The 15,291-nt window shown below is 37.7% G+C and overlaps 1 protein-coding gene across 1 annotated transcript in view; it reads left to right on the top strand.

The window, feature by feature from the left end:
- Positions 1 to 15,291, top strand: part of PCCB (propionyl-CoA carboxylase subunit beta) — an 88,848-nt gene that overhangs the window by 53,968 nt on the left and 19,589 nt on the right. The window contains exon 10 of the mRNA XM_082625934.1: positions 12,990 to 13,113. Coding sequence (XP_082482060.1) covers positions 12,990 to 13,113 — 124 coding nt within the window. The remainder of the gene's footprint in view (positions 1 to 12,989; positions 13,114 to 15,291) is intronic.

Consider the following 15,291-nt stretch of genomic DNA (forward strand, 5'->3'; position numbering starts at 1 on the left):
CATATCTTTTCATTCTTTTTTCTTTATTCTGTTCTGTGGCAGTGAGTTCCACCATTCTGTCTTCCAGGTGTCTTATCCGTTCTTCTCCCTTAGTTATTCTTGTATTGATTCCTTCTAGTGTATTTTTCTTTTCAGTTATGGTGTTGTTAATCTCTGTTTGTTTGTTCTTTAATTCTTCTAGGTGTCTGTTCTTTAATTCTTCTAGGTCTTTGTTAAACATTTCTTGCATCCTCTCCATCTTTGCCTCCATTCTTTTTCCGAGGTCCTGGATCATCTTCACTATCATTATTCTGAATTCTTTTTCTGGAAGGTTGCCTATCTCCACTTCATCTAGTTGTTTTTCTGGGGTTTTATCTTATTCCTTCATCTGGTACTTAGCCCTCTACCTTTTAATTTTGTGTGTCTTTCTGTGAATGTGGTTTTTGTTCCACAGGCTGCAGGATTGTAGTTCTTCTTGCTTCTGCTGTCTGCCCTTTGCTCTCCTTAGTCTTTTGTATGAACAGACCACAGTTTATCTACTGTTGGTGGGCATTTGGGTAGTTTGTAGTTTGGGATTATTACAGATAGTTCTGATATGATCATTCTGTTATGTGATTTTGGTAAATAAACAAACTTCCACGTTTCTGTTGAATCTGTAGTGAGGAGTGGAAGTACCCCCTCATAGCCAGGCATACATCGAGCCTTAGTGGACCCTGCCCAAGGGTTCTTCAAAGGCTGTGTCAGTTTGCGCTCCCACCAGCAGCATTTGAGAGTTCTGGTGCCTTAACATTGTCACCAACACTTGACCAATACCATACTGCCTTAATTATTCAGTTGATGGTACGCTTTCACATCTGGTAGAGATAGTTCCTCTTGATTATTCTTCTCGGAGTTTTCTTGCCTAGTCTTGTTTATTTTTCCATATGAAATTTAGAAATCAGTTTGTCTTGTTTTAGGGTGAAAACGGGGGATGGAAGTAGGGCATACTTTTGTTGTTTTTATTGGGATCCCATTAAATTTAGGCACTAACTAGGGAAAATTGACATCCTTATGAATCTGAAACAATCTAAAAACACAGTTGCATTTTTATTTGTTAAAGTGTACTTTTTTCTCCTTGACTGTTTTAAAGATTTCCTTGTTTATTCCTAAGTATCTTTTTATTGTAGATGGGGTCTTTTCTATCTTCTGTTGTTTTTTAGGTATATATGAAAGCTTTTGATTCTGTTTATCAATTTTATATCCAATTACCTATTAAGTTCTCTTATTATTTATTATAGTTTTTCACTGTTAATTCTTCTGGCTTTTTCAAGTATATTAGTATATTGCCCAAATAGTTTTGTGTTTTCCTTTCCAGTTATGTTATATCATTTCTTTCTCTTGTTCAGTTGCATTGATATACGTCCATATTTTATCAAATGCAGTGATAAGCAGTGGTTTTCATAGAGGGCATCTTTGTTTTGTTCCTAACTTTAGAGAGACTGTCATTAGTGTTTCCTAATTTTTTATCTTTTTCTCATGTTAAGAAAGCTACCACAGCTTCCTATTTTTTTTTTAACATCTTTACTGCAGTATAATTGCTTTACAATGTTGTGTTGGTTTCTGCTGTATAACAAAGTGAATCAGCTGTATGTATACATATATCCCCATATCCCCTCCCTCTTGCGTCTCCCTCCCACCCTCCCTATCCCACACTGGTTCCTATTTTAATTTTTGTTGTTGCCTACTTGTTTTCTTTGTAAATCACGGGTGGGTATTGAATATTGTTACGTGCCTTTTCAGCATTTATAGAGATAATCACATGATTTTTCTTAGTTCTATTTGTAAATATATCTTAATACTTGTTGTATTTTATAAACGTTTTATTTTGAATGTTTACATCAATGTCATGGAATGTTAGCTGATTTGGGGGGTATTTTATTTTTTTTAAACTTCTTATTTTATATTGGAGTGTAGCCGATTAACAATGTTGTGATAGTCTCAGGTGCACAGCACAGGGACTCGGCCATACGTATGCACGTACCCATTCTCCCCCAAACCCCCCTCCCTTCCAGGCTGCCACATACCATTGAGCAGAGTTGCCTGTGCTATACAGTAGGGCCTTGTTGGTTGTCCATTGTGAGTATAGCAGCGTGTACGTGTCGATCCTAAACCCCCTGGCCGTCCCTTCTTTGGGGAGGTGGTGTGTTTTAAAATCAGGGTTTGGTGTGAGTGCTATTGCTAGGGCTGCCATAACAAAATACCACAGACTGAATTGCGTAAACAAAAATTCACTTTCTCACGGTTCTGGAGGCTAGAAGTCCAGGATTGAGGTGCCCGCAGAGTTGGTTTCCGGTGAGCCCTCTCTTCTGGTTTGCAGATGGCTGCCTTGTCACTGTGTCCCAATGTGACCTTTCTTCTCTGTGCACAAGAAAGAGAGATCTCTGGTGTCTTTTCCTCTTAAAAGGACACCAGTCCTTTCAAATTAGGGCCCCAACCTTTATGACCTCATTTACTTTATCTCCTTAAAGGCCCGGTCTCCAAACATAATCACATTGGGGGTTATGCTTCAGTGTATGAATTTTGGGGGTGGGGGTACATAGTTCAGTTCATGAAGTGCCATAATAAGAATTTGCAAGTTTTCTATGCTTTGGAACAGTTGAAATAGCATTGGGATTATCTGCTCTTTAAAGATCTGGTGGGATTTTCCTGGTGGCTCAGTGGTTAAGAGTCCACCTGCCAATGCAGGCGACATGGGTTCGATCCCTGGTCCAGGAAGATCCCACGAGCTGTGGAGCAGCTAAGCCTGTGTGCCACAACTACTGAGCCAGTTTTGGTAAACTATATATATTTTTTCTATGAATTACCTATTCCAGATTTTTAATTTTACCTGCATAGGATTAAGCAGTGTTATATAGTCTTAGAAGATTAGCAAAATCTGTTTCACTGGTTTTCTCTGACATTTCTTGTTTTTTATTTTCTTGATAGTGACCTAGTAGTTGAAATATTTTATTGATGTGTTTCAGAGAATCAACTTTTTGTTTAATTTTTGTTTCTTTTTAAAGCTATGTATTTTCTGCTTTTTTATTGATTAATTCCTTTTGTGCTTTCTTTCAGTTAATCATCTTTTTTTTCTTCTCGAACTTTTGAGCTAGAAGTTTGATAAATATACTCTTTCGTTTTTAATACTGTATTTAAGTCCATTGTAGAAAACATAGTCAAATAGCCACATCTAACTGTAGGGGAGGTTAGGAAATATGATAGCCATCTGCCCATCGTTTCTTCTACAGTGGTAGAAACAGAAACTGGATTTTTGGTGGACACTTAGGAGTCTCTGCTACATTCTCTAAATCTTTTTTAAATAAAAACAAAGAATACGTACAAACGAAAAAACTTAAGTATAGAAACATGTAAAATGAAATGCAAATATTTTCTCTCTCCTTCTTATCAGTCTTTCCCAGAGGTAAGCAGTATTAAGTTTCTTGTGTATCTTTCCAGAAAAAAAATTATATGTCAAATATATATCAACATATTTACTTTTAACTAAAAAAAGATTGTATTATAGACACTTTCACACCTTACACTTTTTTCACTTTCTTTCCCTATCATGGCATACAGGTCTACCTTATTCATTATAATGACTGTATAGTACTCCACTGTATGGATGGAACATTATTTAAACATTACCGTACTGACGGACGTTTAGATCTTTTCAGGTTTTGGTGTTATAACAGTGCTGCATAAACATCTGTGTGTGTTAGTATGTTTTTGTGACTCTGTATCCATTGGATCAGAGCTCAGTAATGGAATTTTGTCAGTGAGCATGAATTCTTAAAATTGTTTTTTTAAAAAAGAGGGGGAAGGTGGTATTTCTGGGTAGTCAAAATCTCCTGAATCCAAAACTCTACACATACTTGAAAAACTATATGTAGGTCAATAAGAAGAAAAAATAAAACTACCATTTCCATTCCTTTATCATAATTGTAAGACAGGAAACTACAAACTTCATATAACAATAAGTAGAACAATAAATACCACTTTTTAAAAAAAATTATTATGTATTTTTGGCTGTGCTGGGTCTTAGTTGTGGCATGCGGGATCTTTAGTTGCGGCATGTGGACTCTTAGTTGTAGCATGCAGATGACTTAGTTGTGGCATGCATGAGGGATCTAGTTCCCTGACCAGGGATCGAACCCAGGCCCCCTGCATTGGAAACTCAGGGTCTTAACCACTGGACCACCATGGAAGTCCCTAAACACCACTTTCTAGTAGGACTGTTTCTTGAATTTTGGCAACAAGTCTCTGTGGAGAGCTGGAAGAAGTGTTGAGACACTGCTCAGAAGAAAGAGAAGGGAATTTAGAAGAAATCACTCAGGGAGAGAAAGTTCACTCTTTTCACTATAAGAGTGAAAATACTGGAAAAGAATCCTGTTAGGTCAGAAGAGTTACTTAAGGGGAGGGACTTAAACATGCACAAGAATCAAGAAAGCATGGAAGGGCATTCCTTCTAGGGAAGAAAAGATTAAAAAAGAAGAGAGAGACACCTTTGGAAATTGTGAAGTGAAGGAAAAATGAAGAAAGAGGTAAAATTATGTGTCTGCAAGATAAGAAAAAAACTGAAGGTCATACTACCCCTTTCCCTACCACCCTCTCTAATATCAAGACACCCATTAACTAAGTGACACTTTGTTATACTGACAGAAGAGGGCGCTCTTGAACTGGCAATCTTGTTCACCATCCCAAACTCAACCCTGTCCACAAAATGCAGATACAAGTAGTTTATATATACAGAGCTACTAAGATAAGAAAACCAAAAATGAGAACAAAAAACTTCACTTGACAAAACTCCCTTCATTGTAAAAGTTAGTCATTCAGCAGATGATCACACTGCGGTTGAGTTCAGTAGCCTCAAATCATCACCTGAGTTATGAAAATCAAATTCAGAAACTAATGACAGAATGGACATAAAATAGGAAGAAGTAAAGTTAGAGGTGACTGAATTAAAATGGGGGGGGACAAAATCATATATGAGAAATGAAGACAGAATTATAAAGTGCTCTAGGGAGAGTGTATTTGAATGAAATTTAATAAGGAATGTTGAAGAAATGTGGGAAAATAACCAAAAGCATAAAGAAAAAGGTAAAAAAATCAGAAAAAAGTGACTAAAATGGAAGATAGGCAAAGAAGACTGAACATACATATAACTGGAGTGTCTGACAAAAGACAAACAGGAAGAGAATTAATGTTTAAAACTGTAATCCAAGAAGACATCCCAGAAAAAGACCCAGAACTACATAATGAATGAGCTCACTGAGTGTATGGGAAAATTAACCAAGAATGATCAAACTCGAGTAAATATCCACATATAACTATTAGAATTTTTTATTTTTGGCTGCACCGGGTCTTAATTGTGGTACGTGGGATCTTTGTTGTGGCATGTGAGACCTTTAGTTGCGGCATGCAGACTTCTTAGTTGCAGCATGTGGACTCCTAGTTGCGGCTTGTGGGCTTCTTAGTTGTGGCATGTGGACTCTTAGTTGCAGCATGCATGCAGGATCTTGTTCTCCGACCAGGGATCGAACCCAGGCCCCCTGCATTTGGAGCGTGGAGTCTTACCCACTGGACCACCAGGAAAGTCCCACTATTAGATTTTTTTTTTTTTTTTTTTTTTTTTTTTTGTGGTACGCGGGCCTCTTACTGTTGTGGCCTCTCCCATTTCGGAGCACAGGCTCCAGACGCATGGGATCAGCGGCCATGGCTCATGGGCCCAGCCACTCTGCGGCATGTGGGATCTTCCTGGACCGGGGCACGAACCTGTGTCCCCTGCATCGGCAGGCGGACTCTCAACCACTGCGCCACCAGGGAAGCCCCCACTATTAGATTTTGAAAAGAAAAATCCTCAAGACTTTGAGGCAAAAAAGATCAAATAACTTACAAGGATAGGAGAATTAGAGTAGCATCAGACTTTTCAAAAGCAACAACAAAGCAAGGCAACAATAGAGAAGCACTTCATGGAGACTCCAGGAAACACTAAAGATCTTATATCTGGCCAAGCTGATGTTCGTGTATTAAGACTAAAGAAAACCAGCTAAAACTGAGGGAATTCTGTGTTCCCAGGCTCTTCTTGAGGAAGCTACTGGAGGATGAGTTTCATCCAACCAAGAGATTACTGGACAAATTTTAGGAAAAGGATTGATGGTGCTTATTTAATTATAAGACTAAAATAAGGTTGGGAATGAGGGTAGAGAACAATGCATAAATGCTATGTTTCAGTTGCAGAAAAAAATGCCACTGAAAGATGGAAGAGAAGGAAGAGTGAAAGAGTATAACAGAATAAGTATACTGATTGTTGTGATTCAACAGATATTAATAGTAGACAACCCAGTTAATAAGACATTAAATGAGGAAACAGACTAAGGGCATTAAAAAGGTATAATTACAAAGGTAACCACTAGACCAAAAATATAAATCTTTGTAAACAGCAGCATAAAACATATTGCTTAAACAGTAAATATAACATGGTACACAGAATAATTACAAGAATAAAAAACATCTGAAATACCAATAAATATGAACAGCCTAACTTATTTATTAAACTTGTTTATCTCATTTATTAAAAGGATGTTCAATTTCCCTCATAAAGCAAGACCAACTATATGTGGTGTACAAGAGACAAAGTGATTCTGAAAAGTTAAACGTAAGGGATGGGGAAAGGTATGTTAGGAGAACAGAAACAATGCAGTGTGTGTGAGCCTAATATTGGCTGATGTGAAATTCGAGTATTTACTGTGACAAGGAAAGACATTTTCAAATGCTAAAAGCCATAATTCACAGTGATGATGTAAAAGATTTATGCCCTAAATGATACAACTACCATCTTTAAAAAGGAGAAACTATAGGATATCCAAGGAGACATAGGTAGAAACAAATAATAATAGATTTAAACACACCATAATTAGTACAAAGTAGGTCAAATGGACAAAAATAAGTAAGATATGGAAGACCTCAATAACATCACAGATAGATATTAAAGATCTATTTCAGACTTTACAGCCTGGTAATAGGCAATGAATCTTATTCTCAAGTGCACATGGAACATTCACAAGAGTTGATCACATATTTGTTCAGAAAGAAAGCATCCTAGCAGTCCATAAAGCAAAAATATTACAAAAAACAATGATTAAGACTAGAAGTTTATAGCTATAACAATAAAAGCACTGTTTCATTTAAAAATAAATCTTCTGTTAATTCTTGAATAAAAGGAGAAAATATAAGCCAAATGACAGAATTCTAAGAGAATAAAGATAATGAAAACACTACATATCAAAATCTATGGAATACTATCTATGAGAGGAGGAAAATTTATAGCCTTAATTGCTTAGTAAAAAAATAATAGAAGGAAAAGAAACTAAATTCTCCACTCAAAAAGCTGGGGAAAAAATATTCTAAAGAATAACAAGACAGGGGCCTCCCTGGTGGCGCAGTGGTTGAGAGTCCGCCTGCCAATGCAGGGGATACGGGTTCGTGCCCCGGTCTGGGAGGATCCCATATGCCGCGGAGCGGCTGGGCCCGTGAGCCATGGCCGCTGGGCCTGCGCATCCGGAGCCTGTGCTCCGCAACGGGGGAGGCCACAACAGTGAGAGGCCCGCATACCGCAAAAAAAAAAAAAAAAAAAAAAAAAAAAAAAAAAAAAAAAGAATAACAAGACAGGATTTAATAAGGATAAAAGCAGAAATTTTATGACTTGGGAAATAGAAAAATAGCTGTAACTAATGGAATAGAGTAACTACTAGCTAACTTTAAAAAAGGCACAAGTAAAAAGCAGAAAGGAGAAATGATAAAGATAGAAGAAATTTCAAAATCATAAGAGGTTAGATGAACTGGACATTTTATTTGGAAAATACATTTTACCCAAAATTGACCCCATTAGAGGTAGAAAGCTTAAGTGGACCAAATTACATAGTAGTTATTTCACAAAAATAGCACTAGGCCCAGATAGTTTCATGTGGGAATTCTGTGAAACCTTCAAAGACCAAAGAATCATAGTGCTACATAAATTATTTCAGATCATAGACAGTAAACACACACACACACACACACCCTTTACAAATTCTTTTTATGAAACAAGTATGACATTGATATACCTGAACCTGATAAAGATGGAACTGAAAAAGATTTCAGATTGGCATCACTTACCAATATTGACGCAACAGTAGCAAATACATGTTAGCTAACAGACTCCAACACCATGTTAAAATTCTAGGAATGCAAGGTTGGTTCTAGAAAATCTATAATGTACTGCATTAAGAGATAGACAGGAGAAAGATTATATGGTTGTTTTCATACATGCTGAGAAAAGGCTTTAAAAAAGTTCAACACCCATTTCTAATAGGAACACTCAAGAAAGTAGGAATTGATGAATACTTAACATGATAGAGTTTAATATACACTTTTTCAAAACCAAGCATCTTACTTAATATGGAAGTACTTACACTAAGATCTGGGACAAAGCAAGGATGCTCTCTATCTCCACTATTATTTAACATTGTACTGGAGGTATTAGCCAATGCAATTAGATGAAGAAGATCAATTAGAGGCAAAAAGCTTTGCAAAAGTTGACCTATGCTTGTGTATGACATAATATGCTAAAAATCCTAGGGAATGCGTGATAAAACTGAAACAATAAATAGGGAACAGGATATAAAATTAACCTAGGAATAGTCTTCATATACACAAACAGTAACCAATTATATTGTGGTAATGTAAAAACTCCTTTTGCATAGCAATAAAGATAAAATATTTAGTAATAAACTTATGGGGCAAATTTTAAAACTTCTGAAAAACATGAAAATAGACTTGAACAGATGCAGAGACATCCCTTGTTCCTGGATATTGAGTTAATATAAGAACATCAAAAGAAAAGCTATGGCCATATCCTTTATTAAAGCATGCTGTAGTTAAAACAGTGTAGTCCTGGCACATAAATAGATCAGTGGAATAGAATAGAAAAGCTAGAAGTTGATTCAAGTACATATAGAATTCTGGTACATATGATAAAGGTATTATGTCAAATTCCAGGGGCAAAGATTAGCTTTTTAATAAATGGTGCTAGGGAATTGCCTGGCAGTCCAGTGGTTAGGACTCTGCTCTCTCACTGCCGAGGGCCCGGGTTCAATCCCTGGTTAGGGAACTAAGATCCCACAAGCCGTGCAGTGTGGCTCCCCACCCTGCAAAATAAATAAATAAATAAATGGTGCTAGACACCTGGATAGCTGGTTAGGAAAATATAAAATTTTATTTGTAGTTTATACCATATACAAAAATAAACTACAAATAGATCAGAGAACTAAATATAATAAGTGAAATATTTAAAGTATAGATGAATTTCTCTAACTTTAGGAGAAGGTAAAGGATTTTGAATTATGATTTAAAATTCAGTTTCAGTTAAAAAATTGATAAATATGACTATATAAACGTTTAAAAATTCCACTCTCCATAGCAAAAAAATACATGAAGTTAAAAGACAGCCAGGGAGACTTCCCTGGTGGCACTGTGGTTAAGAATCCACCTGCCATTGCAAGGGACACAGGTTTGAGCCCTGGTCTGGGAAGATCCCACATGCTGCGGAGCAGCTAAGCCCGTGTGTCATGACTACTGAGGCTGCGCTCTAGAGCCTGCGAGCCACACCTACTGAGCCTGTGTGCCACAACTGCTGAAGCCCACGTGCCACAACTACTGAAGCCTGAGCACCTAGAGCCCATGCTCTGCAACAAAGAGAAGCCACCACAGTGAGAAGCCCATGCACTGCAACAAAGAGTAGCCCTTGCTCACCGCAACTAGAGAAAGCCCGCGCACAGCAACCAAGACCCAGCACAGCCATAAATGAATGAATGAATGAATGAATGACAACCAGGAATTCCCTGGTGGTCCAGTGGTTAGGACTCCATATTTCTACTGCAGGGGGCACAGGTTCAATCCCTGGTTGGGGAACTAAGATCCTGCGTGCCCCGTGGCGTGACCTCCCCCCAAAACAACAACAACAACAAAACAGACAACCAACAAACTGGGAGAAAATATTTGCAACGTGTGTCACAAGGAAAGGACCAGTATCCCTAAGACGTAAAGAACGTTTCTAAAAACCGAAGGAGTAAGACTAAAACCGATAGAAAAGCAGGCAAAAATCATGAATAGACAGCTCACAACAGAAGATATAAAATGGACCTTAAACTTACTGGAAAGATGTTCAGCTTTACTCATAATGTTAGAAATGCAACATAAAATTATACTGAGTTATTTCTCCTTTGTCAGATTGGCCAGTGATTCAAAACTTGAAAATACTTTCCATGGTAAGTCTATGGGGAAGCAGGCACTGTCATGTGTTGCTGGTAAGAGCTATGGTAATATCTGAGAGTTTGCCCCGGCAGTCCCACTTCTAGGAATTTACCCTGAAGATACACTTCCCACTTTACACAGTTATAGATGCACAAGGTTCCTACTGTTACAGTGCTATTTATAATTGCAAAGTATTCTAAACAACCTGAATGTAAGTGTCAAAATAATGTACACAACACACAGGAGATTGGTTGAATAAACTTTGGTACGTCCGCACAATGGAGTACTATACAGGAGTGAAAAATAGTGAGGAAAAGCTCTATGAACTGATATAGAGTGATTTCCAGGATATATTGTTAAGTGAAGAAACTCAGAGTGCAAGAGAGAAACTCAGAGTGTGAGAGAGTATCTATAGTTTGTTACTTTCCATCTAAGGTGGAAGGGGAATTAAAAATCTATAAATGTATCTACTCATTTTTGCAGTGCACACACAAAGGATAAATCAGAAAGTGATGACATTAATAACAGGGTGAGAGAGTTCCCTGGTGGTCCAGTGGTTAGGACTCAGCATTTTTACTGCTGTGGCCCCGGGTTCGATCCCTGGTCAGGGACCTAAGATCCCAAAGGCTGTGCAGCACTGAAAAAAAAACCCAAAACAAAAACAGGGTGAGTGGAAGGGATGGGGAGTGACACTATTAACCTATATTAATGTTTACATACTAAAAATAAAATCAAGACAGGGTGGGGGTAAACCTTTGAAATAAAAAGCAATGAAACTGACTGTGTTTCAAATGAATAACTTTTGAATGCAGTATTTGGACTCTATACCTTTAGTCTAATGGCAGAAATAGCTATAAAGAAATACTGAATATTAGTTGTGTTTTTTTTGCTGTCATATGGGTTAGCAATTCTGAAACCATTTCATTTACATTTGAGGATTGAATAATAAGTACATTTTGAGGATAATGGGAGTTAGATGTCCACTATAGGAGAAAGGAGTTGTAGTATGGAAAGGGGGATACTAGAATGAACCCTGTAGTTGAATTGGGAGTTGGAATTGGAGTTATCAGTATGAACTCCTGGTTTTCATATTACTTAAAGAAATCAGTGTGTGTGTGTGTGTGTATGTGTATGTAGATCTCCTAGCTCCATGCTCTGGGCTAGCTTCTTAGAAGCAGCCATTTATTCTACCCCCCACCCTTGGGACCTCGGTCCCTTGGAGAAATGGCCGATTCTAGGGCTTGGGGCAGGAAAAAAATACAAGATGAACCTGAAAGTAAGGTAATTCCAGAATGTAAGGTAATGCTCAGAGAATGATGAAGAAGCATCAAAAGGGCATAGGATGCACCTTGAATGAGCTCTCACTGTCAAATATGGGACACTTTGAACATAAAATGAATGTTGGTGGTAAAGATTACAATCCACATAATAAAACAAAAATCTATACCTTCATACTGTGGATTTCCCATAAGTAAATGGGAAAGGCAAAGACATTTTTGACAATAGAATACCAAGTAATAAATAGAGAAGGAAAAATGGAGTTAGAAAAATTGTTTGGCAGTTATCATGGCAGTAATTGGGTTAATAAGCAAGGATCATCCATGAATGCTAACTAAACCTACTAGGTAAAAGCTTGATGAAGCATAGGATTTTTACATAATTTCAGAATATTTCCCCACAGAATACTTATTAATTACAAGTGGAAAAATAGTAACTTTACAGGGGAGAAATCTGACATATATCACCACCATTAATGGACAAATTGATATCATGTGCCTTTTGATGTGATGCACTTGAGAGGGTCACTTCTGTGATATTCTGCCAAAAGCGCTTTACCTGAAATTAAACGTGAACAAACGTGAAACCCAAATAACCAAGTAACTGATCTGTAGTCTTCAAAGATGTTATGAACATAAAAGACAAAGATTGAGGGGAAAGAATCAAGGCAGGCTAAAGAGACCACATGACCACTCAGAGTACCAGGTGATCTTGGGTCAGGTTCTAGAACCAGATTTTTGTTGCTATAAGGGATGTTATTGGAATAACTGGTGAAATTTGAATAAGGTTTTATAATGGATAATATTATATTAATGTTAATTTCCTGATTTTGATAATATCACTGAAGTTATAGAAGAGAATGTCCTGTTCTTAGGAGGTGGACACTTAGGTACTTAGAGGTAAAGAGGCATCGTGTCTGTAACTTATTCTCAAACAGTTCAGGAAAAATGTTGTGTATATGGATATATATATAGTTAGAGACTATATATATTGACACATACTTAAGAGACAGAGAGAAAAGCAGGGTAGGCAGGTTGGGAGAGGGAACTATGAAGCTTACATGGTAAAACGTTAATAAATGGGGAATCTGGGTGAAGGATATTTAAATTTTTTTGTATTCTGGAAATTTTTATGAAAGTTTGAAATGATTTCAAAGTAAGGTAAAAAAAAGTGTATTAAATATGCCAAGTTCAAATAGAACCTTTAAAAAAGACTGTACTGGTTTATCCTCTTCCAGTTGTGTATGAGAGTGTTTTCCCTTCCAGCAGGGAGGAGGTACTGCCTCTGCCTGTTGTCCTGCTTCCTGGGAGAACCTGTGGTAGGGAGTAGCTATCCGGCCTGTAATTCTGTAAATGTCTGTCATTCTATAATGGAGTTGGATCTTGTTTATCATTTTGAGCTGAGGAGTAAATTTATCCCTGCAGGTTGTTGATGAGCGAGAATTTTTTGAGATCATGCCCAGTTATGCCAAGAACATCATTGTTGGTTTTGCAAGAATGAATGGGAGGACTGTTGGAATTGTTGGCAACCAACCTAAAGTGGCTTCAGGTAGGAGGGAGACGCTCTCATAGACCTTGGGGGGTGGTTGGGAGCCAGGGCTGCCTGGGCCCAAGGTGCCCATCTTCTGCCTTTACCTCAGACACGGCCTTCAGTGGCCAGAGAACAAAACTCAAATATCAATAGCTGAAGTTGTGAAAGCTCCTTTGTCTCTTAATTTCTCAAAATTAACATAAGCATCTGAAAATGCTTCTTTCATGCTTCTCTAATTTTTTAAGGGTTTATAGATAACTTTCCTCCTCAACTTTTAAGGTCTTTACTTTTTCAGAGGCCTGCTTTCTGTCCCCCTAGTTACATTATGACTCACCCACTAAACTATGAGCCCCATGAGGCCAGGGGTGTTAGTGTCTTATTCACAGTTTTCTCTCTAGTGCCTTTTGATGGTGCCAGGAGAACAGCTGGTCCATGACAAGTTATATACGCTTTTTAAAAAAATTAATTAATTAATTTGGCTGCGTTGGGTCTTCGTTGCTGCACACAGGCTTTCTCTAGTTGCAGCGAGCAGGGGCTACTCTTTGTTGCGGTGCGTGGGCTTCTCATTTTGGTGGCTTCTCTTGTTGTGGAGCATGGGCTCTAGGCGTGTGGGCTTCAGTAGTTGTGGCATGCGGGCTCAGTAGTTGTGGTGCGCAGGCTCAGTAGTTGTGGTGCACGGGCTTAGTTGCTCCATGACATGTGGGATCTTCCCGGACCAGGGCTCGAACCCGTGTCACCTGCACTGGCAGGCAGATTCTTAACCACTGCGCCATCAGGGAAGTCCCCCATCCATGACAAGTTAACAGCATCTTGCTGTGTCTGTAACCCCACAGCTTTCTGGTGAGATGGTCAGACTTGAGTCACAGCCAGGGTGTGGGGGACTCTTCCATGGTTGTGCTCTGGGTGGGGTTGGGGACTCTGGCTACTGCTTCCCTCCTTACTATTTTCCTTCTTAGGTTTCCTTTGAATCCCTATGTGGGACGCTTACACCCTCCCTTTTTGACCTAGCCTCATCTTTTATTTCTGCTGTGGCAGTTTCTCCTTGTCTTTAGAAAAAGGTTTGTAAAAATGTTTTTTATTGTGGTAAAGTATATATAACATAAAATTTGCCATTTTAACCTTTTTTTTTGTTACTAAACTATGGTTGATTTGCAATATAGTGTTAGTTTCAGGTGTACAGCAAAGTGCTTCAGCCATATGTGTGTATATATATATATATATATATATATGTACATATATAACTTCTTCAGATTCTTTTCCATTATAGGTTATTACAAGATATTGAATATAGTTCCCTGTGCTATACAGTAAATCCTTATTGTTTATTTTATATATAGTTATGTGTATCTGTTATTCCAATACTCCTAATTTATCCCTCACCCCTCCCCTTTCCTCTTTGGTAACCATAAGTTTGTTTTTTATGTCTGTGAATCTGTTTTTGTTTCATAAATAAGTTCATTTGTATTATTTTTTAGATTCTACATATAAGTGATAACATATATTAGTCTTTCTCTGTCTGACTTACTTCACTCAGTATGATAATCTCTAGGTCCATCCACGTTGCTTCAGATGGCAATATTTCATTCTTTTTTATGGGTGAGTAATATTTCATTATATATATATACACCACATCTTCTTTATCCATTCATCTGTTGATGGACACTTAGGTTGCTTCCATGTCCTGGCTATTGTAAATAGAGCTGCAGTGAACATTGGTGTGCATGTGTCTTTTCAAATTAGAGTTTTTGTCTTTTCTGTATATATACCCAGGAGTGGGGTTGCTGGATCATATGGTAGCTGTATTTTTAGTTTTCTTAGGAACCTCCATAGTGTTTTCCACAGTGGCTGCACCAACTTACATTCTCACCAACAGTGCAAGAGGGTTCCCTTTTCTCCACACCCTCTCCAGCATTTATTGTTTCAGATTTTTTGCTGATGGCCGTTCTGACTGGTGTGAAATGTTGCCTCATTGTAGTTTTGATTTGCATTTCTCTAATAATTAGTGATGTTGAGAATCTTTTCATGTTCCTGTTGGCCATCTGTATGTCTTCTTTGGAGAAATGTCTATTTAGGTCTTCTGCCCATTTTTTGATTGGGTTGTTTGTTTTTTTGATATTATTTTAACCATTTTTAAAGGTACAGTGCAGTGGCATCAATTACATTCACAATGTGTGAGCCCATTACCACTAACTTTCC

Source organism: Mesoplodon mirus, assembly GCF_964341445.2.
Source record: "Mesoplodon mirus genome assembly, chromosome: 6".
NCBI classification, from domain to species: Eukaryota; Metazoa; Chordata; class Mammalia; order Artiodactyla; family Ziphiidae; genus Mesoplodon; species Mesoplodon mirus.